The sequence below is a fragment of the Opisthocomus hoazin genome, chromosome 6 (genome assembly GCF_030867145.1).
Source record: "Opisthocomus hoazin isolate bOpiHoa1 chromosome 6, bOpiHoa1.hap1, whole genome shotgun sequence".
In the NCBI taxonomy this organism is placed as follows: Eukaryota; Metazoa; Chordata; class Aves; order Opisthocomiformes; family Opisthocomidae; genus Opisthocomus; species Opisthocomus hoazin.
The window spans coordinates 32,187,345-32,202,214 of NC_134419.1; the positions used below are offsets into that span (position 1 = coordinate 32,187,345).

Consider the following 14,870-nt stretch of genomic DNA (forward strand, 5'->3'; position numbering starts at 1 on the left):
CCGACCGACAGCGTGTAATCGGCTGCGTGTTTGGAGAGCGCTCTTTACCTCAAAGCAGAAGTCTTTTCCAAGGATACTGCTGTGAAGTGGTTTGACAAAGACTTTTTCTTCTGACCCAAAATCCAGGGACTCCACGGCGCTGCCTGGGCTCAGTAATGACTCATGGGAACGGGACTCCTTCAGCTTTGGCAATCCGCGGGACCTGTAGGAGAACACCGCGGAGAGGAAACATTATTTCTCTCATAATTACCGAAAGAGTTGGTGAGATCCCTGAGAAAGCTGCAGCTTGGTGTTTATTCAGAACAACTTCTACAATTAGTCTGTAAACCTTGTGAAAATAACATTAGGCCAGTAGTCCCAGCCTCCGAAGGAAACACTCACCTACACCAGCCCAGCAAGTCCATTCCCACTGACCTACAAATTGTAGGTGTCGGTGCTGAGCCACCAGTGACAGAACAGTGGAACAAAAAGAATTTAACTGCTGAAATTTAAAGAAACCCCACAGGTAGGTTTGGATACGATACTGGAAGTGTCTACTGCTATCTTACTAGCTAAATGTTGCATCTTAACAGCAAAAAGCACACCAAACTCTACGTCCCTAAACCAAGGCAGAATGCTAGCTACTTGCCTTAGAGCAGATGATCACCTTGTGATACACTCAATTTTTCTTAACAGACAAAGCCTTTACACTAAAGTCAAATAGGCAAATTATTTCCCACTTCACAATGCTCCAGTCAGTTGCCTACATTTAAATTCTGCATTTTCTTCTTCAGCTGCTTCTTCAGTTTTAACAGTTTCCAATTTTCTTTTGATATCTCCACTCTCTTTTAAGCTACCCTCACTGACACATACCACGTCTCTTTTCCAGCTGACTGTCCTGTAAATCCCTGAGCTCTACCAGAGCTGGCTTCTCCCAAATTCACAGTACCTTTCGATCAGGGCAGTCTTCTCTTTGTCCCCACCAGTTCTTGAATGCTTCTCAAGCACATACCCCTCCACTACACGGTAGCTTTTTGCAGCCAACAGCAATGATATAAAATGTGCTCTAATGCTTTCTCTGTTCTCCCAGTTTGACTGAAAGCAACATTTGGGGGCAGCAGGGAGTTCTGTCAAACAGCAATGTAAAACTTGCTCAATTTATAGGTGCCAGTGGCTTCACCTGTGCTCCTCCTAGCTCCGAGCTGACTGGACTGTAAGCTTCTCCAAGAAAGTCATATGCTACTGCAAGCACAACCAGCATTTCTGCTTCAAAAGATCAACATGATGTGCACACACATCTTATTTATCCTCTAGCTGGAACTCAGTCCAAGCCTTCACAGATGACCAACAAGGAGGAAAAGCACCGAGTCCCAGCTCAGCAGAAGAGGAGCTGTTTACCTGGCAGGTCCAGACTTTGTTAAGCTATGGAAGCTCGTGCTGGCCCTTGTGCCTGTCCACAAACACGGCTGCACAGCCAGCAAATGTGACAGAGCACACAGAACAGATGTGAAAGTAGAAAGGCATCAGTCGTCATACACTACGCGGAGAAAAGCAATACTCTGAAACGCTGCTCTCACCTGTTTGTCCTGTTTTATTCAATTCCCAGTATTGAGGCTCAGTATCAAATGGAAAATGTTTAAAAAATATATTTATGGAAGAGCGAAAAGCACTACTATCTCTAATAGCTTCCTTAATTTTGAAGAATAAGTAGTTTTCACATACTTCCTTCACATATCTTGTACAAAAAATTCCTCACATTTTGTAACCTTAGGAAAATCAATTTCCTCCTACCCTGGAGCAATCCTATGGCGAAACAGAAAGAAAGAAAGAAAAAAATGTTTGGAAAAGGCATCTTCTGTACTTCTAAGGCTGCTTAACAAAAACTCGGGCATCACGGAGGGTACACGTAAAGCAACAAGCAGAGCTCATCTGACTGTGCTTTTGTACGAAACGAAATGCTGAAGGTATTCCTGTAGATTTATGCACGATAAGATTTATTAAACAGGAAGGGAGAACTTTGTTCCCATTTAATGCATTGGATGAGCTAAGCGCAGGCAGCGACAGCCTTTCATCAGAGGGATGTTACAAAGCTGCTGGTTTCCAGTGCAGACCAGCAGCACTGGCACAACCGCACTGGCTGCACTGTGCATGCTTTGTCGTAACAGGTTCCAGCAGCAGCTGTACCAACGCGAACAGAAAACCTCAGCTGGGTATAATTGAACCCTCGCTGCAGTGAAGGTAGGACAAGTCTAAAATACACACACCACACTACACTGCTTTAATACCATCTCCGCAAAACCCTCTCTAATTTCTCCTCTCCAGAAAGAGCTGCTGAGGTCACTTGGCTTCTGTCCCTGTCCCAAACTCTCAGCGGTTCCAGCCCTAACAAAGTACTTTGGTGCATGATGCAGGGGAGCTGGCTGAGAGCCTGCAGCCAGCTCCCGCCTCAGCTCCTTGTCAGGAGGAAAGCATGGAGTGGTCACAAAGAGGGGAGAACAGGAGGGAGAGAGAAATAATTACCAAACACAGGAGAAAGAAGAAGAGATTTTGCAAATCTGAGTTAAGCGAAGGCTGCACGTGGAGTAAGACAAATCGAGCACACCTACATGAAACAATTGTACAGCCACTTAGCAGTGCATCCCCAGATCATAGCGGTGCCACATGTCCCAGCCCTTGCTTTCAAACTTCGTCCTCTGGGCTACATCTCAGGCAGCAAATCCCGCTGGGAGAGGAAGCAAGGCATGGAGATCCAGGAGGAGTTCTTCCTCCAGCCTTAGGTTACAAATTTCAGACGAGCATCGTGCCAGGCAGATAGGCTGGGGCAAGAAGAGAAGTCAGAGCTGCAGTGGTGAGGAGATCTGTCTCCTTGCCAGCTGTGCTCCCAGCCGGCCCCGCGGGTGACGCGAGGAGGCTCCCGGGTGCGGGTTGCCATAGAGCGGCCTCCTGTAAGGGGATTAGGGGGGGCTGCGAGATGCAGCAGGTGTGGGGAGGCTGCTCCGCAGAGGTGGCAAAGGTGACCTTTCCAGAAGGAAAGAAGTCCCTCCTCTCCCCTCCATACGACAAGTTTAACAAGACCCCGGGCAGCTAAAGACAGTGGGAGAGAGTGAAGCATCTTCCACGAACGCCTCCAAACAGCCTTTCGGGACAGGGTGAGGGCAAAGGCAGGCACACACAGCAGTTGTACTCCATGCCTCTGTGTCCCATCGTGCAAGTTACATCCTTTAGTAGCATCTATTCTGCTTCGTTGCTCTTCTAACTAGTTAGCTTTGAACATCTGGTTTTGTTGCAGATCAGCTGGAGCACAGTTAGTTTTGTTGACGCAGGGTCCTGGGGCAGAGGAACATCTATCTGTTTGAGCAGTCCCTTGAAGTTACCATATTTAAAACAGCTCAATAAACTGATTAAGTGGCTTGGAATTGGCATTTATCTTCCATAAACACGTCGTAAAGTCATTGGTTAGATGCAACCACATGCATTTACAAACACAAGCACATACATTTGTAAGCACCATGGTACGTATTTCATCTATTGGTAGACTTGCAAAGCAAATCATCAACTTGCACCTAAATCAGCAGCATCTCAATCGATATAGGCAATAATTATCCAGAAATAACAGTTCTCTGCCGTTTTAAAGCCTCATTTGATATTCTGAAGCTGTAAGTAACAGTGAAGGAAAATTGCTCGCTGGCTTCCCTCTCACACAGAGGCACTGTTAATAAACCAATGCCACTAACTAACTTCCCAGTGTCTCCAGCAAAGGGGCTGGATTAATAGGGCCTTTCCTGTGTGAGGTAGAGAGCTACTGGTAAAACGAGGGTTGTTAGAGTCCCTGCTAAGAGAGAGGTAATCCCAGAGAAGCAGATTACTGTAAACAGGCAGATCGAACACGCAGAGGGTGGGGGAAGGGTTGTTTGCACAAATCTGTTTCTGTTAAACAGCTCCATTAACAACACAAATCCTGTTTTAAATCACAGCTAACCTCCGATGATCAACCTTTTTCCTGCTGCTTTTTCTGTCTCCTACTGCACACCGCCGACAGACTGCACAGGAACCACACAGGAGTTCAGAGCACACAGTTACTGGCCGCACCAAACAACTCTTACACAGGTACTCTCCATAATTTCTTTCCAACAGGAAAAGCAGGTGGAGCAGGAGCATGTCAGGGAACACTTTAAATTTCTCACCTCTTTTCACTTGCTTTAGCGCACTGGTCTTCAGAGTTGCATTATTTCCTCCTAAATCCGAGCCCAGCCAATGCCCCAAACCACTGACCTGGCAGCAGCGTGCGACTGCTACTGAAAAAGATCTCTTCAACACCACCATCTTGCTGGCCCAACCCCAAGCTGACCCTCTCTCCTTGCACACCATAATTCCATAATTTTCCGCTACAGGAAGGAACTCGGTTGTAAGCCGGGAACTAGAAACCTCCGGCTTTCGGTAGCCGCGCGTGGCACCCAGCAGCCTATTAAGCCAACTCCTATTATATTCTACAGTCTATAAGGCATGTAGGGTAAAGGGTTAAAATCCTAACTGCTTTGGTTATGAAGCTCCCCTGCTGATTTTGACCTATTTAAAAGCCAACCTACCAAGCACAAAAGACTTTCAATTACTGAGCTTACCAGGGAGAGCACTATATTGCTTGGAAAACAAGCTTGTGGACATCAATAATCCAAAAGATCAAAAAGAAATGTATAGAAACCAACTACCAAGGAACAGAATCCCATCATCTGTTTTCTTGACCAACAAACTGGTGCGAGGGCAAAGAATTCTGAAAAGAGTTTTTTGTTCAGCCCAAGCACCCGGCTAAAACCACGTCTCCGCCGGTCTTACGAGAAACTGTCCGTCTGCATGCTTCAAATAATTCCAGCACAATACCAGTGTGTGTGGAGACACTCCCCGAGATCTGAAAGTTGAATTCAATACTTAGCCACTCGCAAAGTCACAGGAGAGAGAGCCTGGGCTGTAACGCAGTGAACTTTCCGCTCAGCGCTGCTGTTCGAAATGCCAGCCCTGCTGAACTGGACCCGAGCGTCGGCAACACCGTCCGCAACGCAGGTGCGCTCCCCAGCGCGGCAGCAGCAGGTTTCCCGGGGCAAGCGTTCATTTTGTAGGCACCACACCCTGCTTTGTTTTCCAACTGCCAATTAGCAGAACATTCTATTACTTGGTCAACGATTCTACAAGCCTAACCAGTTCCATTATTAGTATTTTTTTTTAAATCAGGGTAACTTACTTAGACTCAAGTTCCCCTCAGCTGCGATTAAACGCTGGCTTTTTCTGAGTGTATTGCTTTAGCCTTCCATCGAGATTCTGGTCTTTTCTGGCAAGGCCCTACCCAAAGCCTCATTGTTTGAATCCCGGATTTGCAAAGCCCTCCCCTGTCTGCCCGCTTTCCCTACAGATCACAGCTCGCCTAACACACACTGCAGGCAGGCTGCCGAATTTCAAAGTGGCAGCGTTCCGCTCGCTGTACTGTAACCGTGGTCTCTGCGACTCACGTTTCAAACTCTTTAGTTCTGCTGGACCAGAGATGCTTAACTGATTCAGTTTCGTTTCGCTGCTAAGCGATTTATAGGTGACTGCTACGTGGAGGAGCCCGGCAATCGCAGAAAAGTATCAGCCATGAAGCAGGATGTTTTTATAAAGGGGTCAAGCAAGCTTGCAGGTGGGGCAGAGCAGTCTAGTACCGAGGTGAAGGTTTGCGACAGTAGGCTTGATGCTGAGATCTTATTCGGTTTTCACTGAAAAATAAGTAACTGCATGAGGAGCGAAAAAACTGGCTGAAAGAAATATGTTCACCAAAATGGGAGGGAGACGCCTCTCCGGAAACAAACCACTCCTCCTCTTTCCCCATACTCCAGTACACAGACAGGAACAGATACGGTGAATGAATGCAAGCTCTGAGTGAGTCAAGTCTTAATAATGCGTTGTGTAACACAGATTTTTATCCTTACGTCTAAATCAGGATAAAAATCAGCCACCTTTTTTTTTTTTTTTTAAAACAGGCATTACATTAGAATGAATAAATATGAAAAACATGGCAAGATCTGCTTCTCTTATTTATATGATCTGTGCTATTTTCCTACCGAAAAGAAACCAGGAGGGAGGAGCGAGAACTTACCGAAAGTAGAAAAAGCTGTCGTTTGAGCAGCGATACCGCTTCGCCATGAAGCCCAGAGCCATGGCTACCCGCTTCCCTGCAACCTGCCGGAGCCCATGCTGAGCCAGCACACAACAGATCCTGCGCTCGACTACGACTATCTGATAATGCCATAAAATGACTTTTAGTAAAGCAGGAGGATTCCCACGTGGCAGTAAATCCCAACAGGGCAAAACCCTCCCAGCTGTCTGCAGAGCTTTACTGCAGTCGCTGAGACCATATGCAGCCAGTCTCAACCATCTTCGCTCCCTCACCATAGACACAACTGAGGCGAGAACTGTCAGACCCCTTGGAAATACTCTCAAATTCCTGGCCACAAACTGAAAATATGGATTTGGTCCCTCCTTTCAAAAGTAATTCTCCTCAAGTTTTTTCTCATGCTTTTAAACATGTTTTATATATTACTGACACTGAGAAAATGTTAAGAGACAAATGTGTGGGCTGAAAAGCTCCAGGAATGCAGTGGGAAATGGGCTAGAAAAGCTGTGGAAGACGGTACAGTAACACAGTGCCAGCCAGCCTCACGGCGAGAGCTGTCGGCAGCCTGGCGAGACGCCGTACTGGCCACACCTCTGAAGAGCTTCATTCACATCTGGCGCGGGTCACAACTGAGCAGAGTCTAAGCGCTCTCACGTTAGAGCCTTGTGAAGGCCAACCCTGAGTTTTCCAGTAAAACAGAGCGCCCAGCAAACAACCTGAGGCTGGGGTAACAGCAGTGACACAGGCTGAGAGGCTGTGGGCTCATACGGGACGCCTGGACGCTGGCCCGTGGCGGGCTCGCTGCTGGAGTGGCACCACAGCTCCCTCTTCTCCCCATCCACTAACCCCGTCACACTGAAACGAGGTTTAAAAGCCAGAAAAAGTACGTTGGCCGATTGCTTTCTGCTGAAACAGAAAATCTGATTACAAAAAAAATCTGCAACTACCTCCATCACTCCTTCCTACAGCATTCCGGAACCCTTCCTATTTTAAATTAGCTCTGAGCAGACAGCATCCATCCTCTGTCACCATCTGGAACGGCACGCAGTGTCACAGCATCCCAGACCCTGAGATGCACCAGGGTAACTAATCTTCCTTGCTCCACAATTTTATGGGCATTTATATCTGTAAACATCTCCTGTTTCTGATCAGGGACCAAACACCGCAAAAGCACGAGAAAAGCAACATGACAGCAGCCTCCATTTCCTTCTACTCCTTGCAGGGTTTTAATTTATAAAGCTATACGATACCTTCTTCGCAGGCAGGACTCCTGTTTTTGTCAGAGCAAGAAAAGGTAGATGCTATCAGTCAACCTGGCCCTGCAAACCTGTGTAAGACCACGACACCACCCATCATCACCTGCTTAAAATTGGAAAGGGCTGACTCACCAAGGTAGGACAGGAAAGTTTTTACTGCAACAGACTGAGACTCCTACAGAAAGCAGGGAGAGCAGAAGGTGAGAGAATGGCAATTCCCTCTCAGGAATTCAGAGTCAGCTGCTATGCGTTATCTTCTTCCACGCACAAACAGTTGTCTCTGATTTGTCCCATTGGAAAAAATCCCAAACAACAGCATAATTCTAAATACAAATCAATCTTTTTAGCCGCCTCCTTCCTTCAGCCCATCTCCTCCCTGTATACTAATCTGCTCCCCATCTTCAGTTCTTCATTTCCACATGGTTTCCAAGTTGTTTTTCCTGCTTTTCTACCCACCAGTTGCATTCTTCAGGCACCCTTAGATACAGAGCGAAACATTTGGGAGGGAAGGGAGAAATTATTGGCAAGTTTCACTTCACAGTGAAAGAGAATTTCCTTTATGGTTTTATTTATAAAATACCATTGGAAAAGTAACATCTCTAACCATGAACTTTCAGAGTTGGTATACCCAACTAGCTTGCTGTCTGATTAGACCACAAATGCAAAGAGAACTCCACTAAACCTTCAGCCTCTGGAAGTCCTCAGTTTATTCTCTCCTGGATCCTCCTTTTTAAATCCATGTCAAAGAGACTCGAGTGGACTCACGAAACAGACTGGCTATGCTCATCGCCATCGCCACACGCATTGGATTTTGCACCTTGCAAGCACTCACGGAAAACCCACCTTTCATTCGGGTCTAGCTGACAATTCTTTCCCACACTGGCAGGGAGCAGAGGGGGATCCAGTTATAAAGAGAAGGCGGCTTTGCTATGTATAATATCATGTCTTAAACCAAAGTTGTAGGGATTAATTATAGCTAAATTTATTGGCTTTCCCAGAACAGTAGCATTTCCCTTACACTGCAAAAGGAAATATCATCAGTCCACATTCACCAGGAGTACCAAGTTAAGGAAAGACATACGCATTACTTGTGGCAAGGAGATTTTTGCCTCACAAAACTTTAAGCAAAGCCGGTTACAAACAACGGTAAAAATAACAGGTACTTCAGCACATGGTGGCATTATTTCACATGCTTCTGCTGAGTTGCTTTTTATAGCCATGTTTCAACTCCCTGAAAATAGGGATTTATAACAAAACTTGACTCCAAACAGACTGAGTGATCATAACTATGACGACAGGAGCAACACCATCCACATCAGTAGTCACATTTGGTAAGCAACAGTCAACTTTGTACCTTGAGATGTTAACAAGACCTCTAACACCCAAAGCCTTGCTATCTCCATGATTTCTGCCTTTCAGATGGAGCAGACAGCACCACTGATTGGAGCAGCACAGCAGGACAGATACAACTAATTAATTCAACTCAGCTAAAGGAGAAGGCAAAATGCACTAAACAATGCAAAAACCACAGAAGCCTGCCGTGGCCTTAAGTAGAGGGCAACCTATTTTTCACTCAATCTAGTTCTCCTGCTGGGCTGCTGCAGAACGTAACACAGAGTAATGTTTAATAAAACCAATCAAGAGACTTTACAAATAGGTAGGAAATACGTGTGCGAGAGCTTTTGCTTGCCTCGTATACAATCCATTCCCAGCCTGAATCGCCAGCCAAAAACTAAACAAGCACGAACATAGCAAATGGAGCACTGAGATGGTCAGAAGTTATGGACTTTCCCAGTCTTCTGACAAACAGACCATCTGCTCGTTGTAGTAACACTGCAGTAACTATACGATCCACTGACATTAGCGAGGATTCTCAACGCGCCTGAACTGCACTGCACATCTCTGCGCTTTGCCAGCACCAGCCGAACCGCTCTGCTTGCACCAGCATATTGGTGCACCCCTCGCATCGGCGACTGCACTGCTCGGTGGTGAAGTATTGCATGCATCAAGGCAAGCTTCTCTACAGCTGATCAAGCCAACAGGTTTGTCTCAGGAAATTTAAGTCTGCAGCTTATTTGAAACAGATGCAGAAAAAGGTATTTGAGTCCAGATGCTTAACCTGAACTGCTCATTAGCTGTGAAGAGCAGTGAAATCTTCAGTCTTGTATCAGCAGTACGTGGTATACTAAATAACTTCTAACACACTAGAGTCAGCCGAAACCCGCCCATCTGCCAGCTGAACAGTAAATCCCCTTCCTTGCTCTCACTCTGCGAGCGCGTACATACGCTGCACGCAGAGTTTGCAAAGTGCCTCTGGATGAGGAGAGATTGTTTTGGGAGACGCGTTGAACCTTACCTGTCATCGGCACTGCGGAGTGATGGGAGACGGAAACTTGTGTTCCTGTCCAGCTTTGACTGACTCTTTGTCCTCTTGATGGATCCTTTCAGACGTTTACTGAAGAAGCCCTAAAATGAGAAGTTGCAGAAGTGACACAGGGAAACTGATGCCAGTAATAAATCAGTCAATACACTGTCACCAAGTCCAAAGTCAGCAGCGATTCCCGCTGAGGCCGCTTACAGAACGTGCTGCACTGGGATTCCTCCGAGCAGGAAGAAAGACAGGGCTAGACCGTCAATGACAGTGCCAGTATGTGATAGCTTCAAATGGCAATAATTAGCACTACTCACATTACAGGTGCACTGCAACGAATTCCAACTATTATACACGAGACCCCAAACCCCACAATTATCATTTAATAAGGAGTAGTCTTAGGTATCAGTATTTGTTCCTACCTCCCCTTTACATACCATGTTTTTAATTCTTGTTCAGATTAGGAGTACAGGATGTCTTTTATTATGAGGTTCTATTGTACCCACAGTTGCACCCAGGTTGTCCTTTCTAATTTAGATATAGGAGGTAAGCCTTACAATAATTTCAATAGTCTCACTAGCCAGAATTCAAAATTTCAAAAGATTTCAAATACTAGTGACCTCAGATACCAGCCCTGGTATTGCACTGAAGCAAAATCAACTCAAAAATCTACCTGTGATCTAAAAAATACTAAATCTTCGAGTATTCTGTCTTCTGAACTACAATCGCTCACCAATCAAGCGCAGACGAAAGACGTGTTAGTCGGAGGGAACCTCTGGGGATCATCCGGCCAGCCCCCAGCTCGCCATGGGTGTACTGCCAACATCAGGTTAGCCTAACTCTGACTTCGCCTAGCTGGGACTCGAAAAGCTCTGGTGACGGGGATGTCACCATCTCTCTGGGCAACTCAATCCAGTGCTGCATCACCCTTCCAGCGAGCCAATTTTTCGTCGCGTTCAACAGAAACCTCCCAAGCAGCAATCTGCAGTTGCTGCCTCGTTACAGCATCTCCCACCGCAGGGAAAAGCTTGGCTCCACCAGCTTTGTAATTCCGCTCTCTGTCGCAGCAGGCTGCCTTCGATCACCCCTTAGCCTTTCCTTTCCCAGATAAACAAGCCCTCAGTCTCTCCTCATAGTTCTCTCCTTGCAGATCTCATCACGAGCTACTGATCAGCAGCACAACGTGAGTCTGTGACCACTGACAGCCAAATGGGTGTGTGCATCTGTACGTGTGGGGAAATCACAGAACTATTTCAACACCTGCACATTTGACTGTCTCCTACTTTGAGCACAATACACATTTTAAATAAGCCATATCGTGTCAAAATATTTCCAGGGCTTGCAGACATACGCGCACATACATTCTTTGGCATGATCAAAGCAAACACAGAGGCTCTTAATCCAACAGGATTAAGCAACATTTTTTTCTGGCCGAATCTGCTCTGCTCCTTCGCAAAACAGCCGCGCAGAGCCACCGGAGCCTCGGCACTGCTGTCGGGAGGCTCACCAAACACATGCCAGGGAAACCACGTTTGTTGAGAACATTACAGACTGGTTGCAGGCTGGTAGAATTTGCTGAAAGCGCACGTTTTTTGGGTGTGGATGGAACCAGCGGCTCTACAGCCTCACTTCAGTAGAGGTCTCGTGCCCAGGACAGCCAGCTGGGGCCAGCCCTCTCTCCCAGTGTCTGTGTTTTGCCAGGACAGCGGTCCAGTGCAGCTCATTTTGAACACTTTTGCAAGGCGAGCCCCTCCAGAAGCTGCGCCTAGGACAGTAGGTGACAGATGTTGCCCGCAGCTGCCTCCCGTAGCGCAGAAATCAGCAAAGTGGAGACAAACGAGGTCTCGTGTTCTTCCCTGTGCAGAACACCAACAAAACACGAGCGTTTGAGGGGCCCCGGGTGACCCAGCCAGGCTGAAGTATGCGACTTGTTCATCTCAGACTCACACGAATTAGGCCATCACAACAAAAAGACGACTTTATCTGTAATCTTTTAGTCTGAAGAATCTCACATCTCTTTCACCTCTTCAGGAAGAAAATGAGGTTTATCTGCGATTGGACAGGGTGCTACACAGTTCCATGCACGCTCCCTCTCCCACAAAAGGTTGGATCAGGCGATCTTTCGAGGTCCCTTCCAACCTGGGCTGCTCTACGGTTCCACAGCATTCAAAGGGAAGGGCTATCCCCCTGTTCTCATCAGCGGATGCCAGGAGAATTGTTGGAAAATAAGTTGTTTCCGAACAGCAAACCCCGCATTTGGTCAGGATTGAGACGTACCCTGCAAGCATCTCTAAACCAATTTTCCAGTCTCCTATTTGCCTTTATCTTCCCACACTTCCAGTGCTCCTTTTGCAAACAAAATGTATCCTCCTCCCATCAAACAAGCACACCCCTAAACCCCCCTCTACCTTTCCTCTTTCTGTTATTCTCGGTCCCTTTACACTCAGTTTGTCCCCCTTCTTCCACACAATTCACTCAGTCTTGGAACCGCACACCGCCCGCCCTCACCGCACCCACTGGTAGGTGGGTTCTGTCTCCCCTCACACTGCTTCTTCTGATGAACAACCAAGTGAGTCCTGCTCAGTTGTCAAGTGTAAGAAAAATCTCACCAAATCCAGAGTTCCTCAGGCCCACACCCATGGCACCTCCAGCAAGCACAGCGAGGAGGCCTGTCTCCTCACTTCCACTGAGACGCGGATACGATACGTCACGAAGAGCCTATCCACAGCCAGTGCTGGCTGGAGGATCTTCGCAGCACGTGCAGATCATCCTCTCCCAAGTACTGGTGTAGTAAACAGCCTGCTCACACTCACCAGAGTCTGACAGGTGCCTGGCCACAGGCAGCACAGGGAAGTTGGGATGCCCTGTGGGACAGTTGGACTTGATGATGAGAGGTCTTTTCCAACCTTAACGAGTCTATGATTAACGATTCTATGGGGCTGCAGGGGACAAAGTAAGAGGGAATCTCTCTGCCACATCTGAAGGCAGTGCTACATCTAAGGTCGCCCTTCAATTCCTGAGGCTTGCCAGCCAGCAGGTTTCTCAGGGGGGAAAGCTTCTATATTTTCCTGAAATAGGAAATAAAGTGGAAAAGAAAAGGCTTGATATCCAGATAATGCAAAAACCCCCCACAAATCTACATAGCGTGCTGGGGGAAAAGCTACTGTCAAAAGGGAAGAAGTGTTTTTAGCTGCGTGTGCCACTCAAACTCTGTCCATGTTCCCGTGCTTTTCTTGGTCCCGGTATTGAAAAAATGCCTTTGAAAAAGCCCTGTAATCAATAGATGCTCTTGGGCTTCTCTTGGGGCCGTTGCTGGAATTCAAGTCGAGGATGTACAGCACTTTCAAAGGCACTTTCATACATTCTGACCTCTCAGCATAAAAGGTAACAAACCCAGCTACAGGGATTCAGATCTGGTGGAACCTGGCTTCATTCCAGTACCTCCCAGACTACTCAAATTGCAAACACGAAACAACATGCTTCTCTCCCCTGAAGGGCAAATAAGACAAAGCTGACCCAATTCAGCAGGGGTCCAGAAGTATTTATATTGAATCATTCCAAATCCCACTCAGAGAGGGACTGTGAATATTCATTTTTGTGTGCATGCACCATTTTAAATCAGCATTGCTTTAACATTACTGAAACATGTTCTTGGTTTAATTGAATATGATCTATTCCCTAATGATATAAATACGCTCTCTGGGGTTCAGTAAGGGTATCCAGAGCTGACTATGCAAAAAAAAAAAAAAAAAGGGTAAGAACATACTTAAGGATAAAAATTATTCAGACAAAGAGTGTCCTTACTGGTCATTCTCAAAAGACTCTGCACCTTGCTGGCAGTTCATGCAGGGCCAGTGCTTACAGATGGACAACCTGGGAGCAGCATGAAAAATTCACACGTGCCAGAGCAGAGCTTTCGGCTTCCACTTGGCAAAGGAAACGCTTTTCAATACTGAATGCAGATATAAAAAAAGATCTGGCAATGAAAAACAAACTTCTACCTTCAACAATATGATCTAACTAAAAGTTTTATTTCCTTTTCCTTCTATAGAGAAGAAATCCCTGCCAATGCTAATAACTGTAGCTCGTACCATTAAAAAGACAAAAACACCCTTACTTCTCTTCTTATTGTCTAGGTATTGCTCTTCAATACTTACTTCAACACAAAATACACTGCTATTGGGTCCTTACACCTAAATGTAATGGAGTGTCTGAGCTTTAAGCATCATCATGGAACATTTCTGAAAAGAGTGGGAATCTTACTGCTTAAACAAACACCTTCAGACAGGAAGATGTAAACTCATTACCCAAACTGCCAGAAATGAAGATACCGTGTTCTTAATAAAAAAAGCACAAAATATTTGGTAGGATAAATCAACTAGGATGCAATTTGAAAGGATCAGTACTGTGTAACCGCACTATTTTAAGAGGAGTCCAGTGAGACAGTAACTGTAGAAGAATTGTGCCTTAATCCCTCAAGGGACAGGTTTGATGGTCCCCACCTAATGGGACAAACCTCAGCACAAATCCCCCTCAGCGCCACAGGTTTAGGGGAACAAGGATGGCAAAGAGAGATGGGGGGAGAGAGTGAGTGAGAGCACGCAGGCACGCACTCCACCAGAGCAGGCTCATCATTGCAGCCAAAAGAATCAAACACCGGGGTAAAAAATCCCAATGATACAACATCTAAAAATAATTCAATCCCACTGAGAATTCTATTCATCTCATTTGGAAGTTAAGCAACTCCTATCGCTGTTTTCGTTTCGGCTGCCACCGGCAACAAAAGCGCCACGTGGCCGCCCCTCCCCCCGCCGCGGTGTGGAGGAGAATGGAAAGAAACAGGCAGAAACCGGTGGGTCGGGATAAGGGCAGTTTAACAGAACAGCAAACAGAGGGAAAACAGGAACAACAACAATACAGATAAGGAGAAAACACGACAAAACAGACCACAGAACAGACCCGCTCTCCCGGACAGGACTGGTGCCACGCGCTCCCGAGCCACAAGTGAGCTCCCGCCGCGCCGCCCCCCCCCACCGGAGCCCATGACTGCACATGGTATGGAATACCGGGCTCTGTTTGGCCAGGTGGCGTCAGCCCCCACCCGCTGGCTGTGCCGGCTGTGCCC

The 14,870-nt window shown here is 46.7% G+C and overlaps 1 protein-coding gene across 13 annotated transcripts in view; it reads right to left on the reverse strand.

Annotated features, from left to right (window-relative positions):
• RASAL2 (RAS protein activator like 2) overlaps positions 1 to 14,870 on the reverse strand; it is a 193,412-nt gene that overhangs the window by 34,696 nt on the left and 143,846 nt on the right. For all 13 annotated transcript variants that reach the window (XM_075422580.1, XM_075422579.1, XM_075422582.1 and 10 more), the window contains 2 exons: positions 9,731 to 9,840; positions 49 to 202 (listed from right to left, as the gene is read on the reverse strand). In XM_075422580.1, the coding sequence (XP_075278695.1) occupies positions 49 to 202; positions 9,731 to 9,840 (264 nt within the window). The remainder of the gene's footprint in view (positions 1 to 48; positions 203 to 9,730; positions 9,841 to 14,870) is intronic.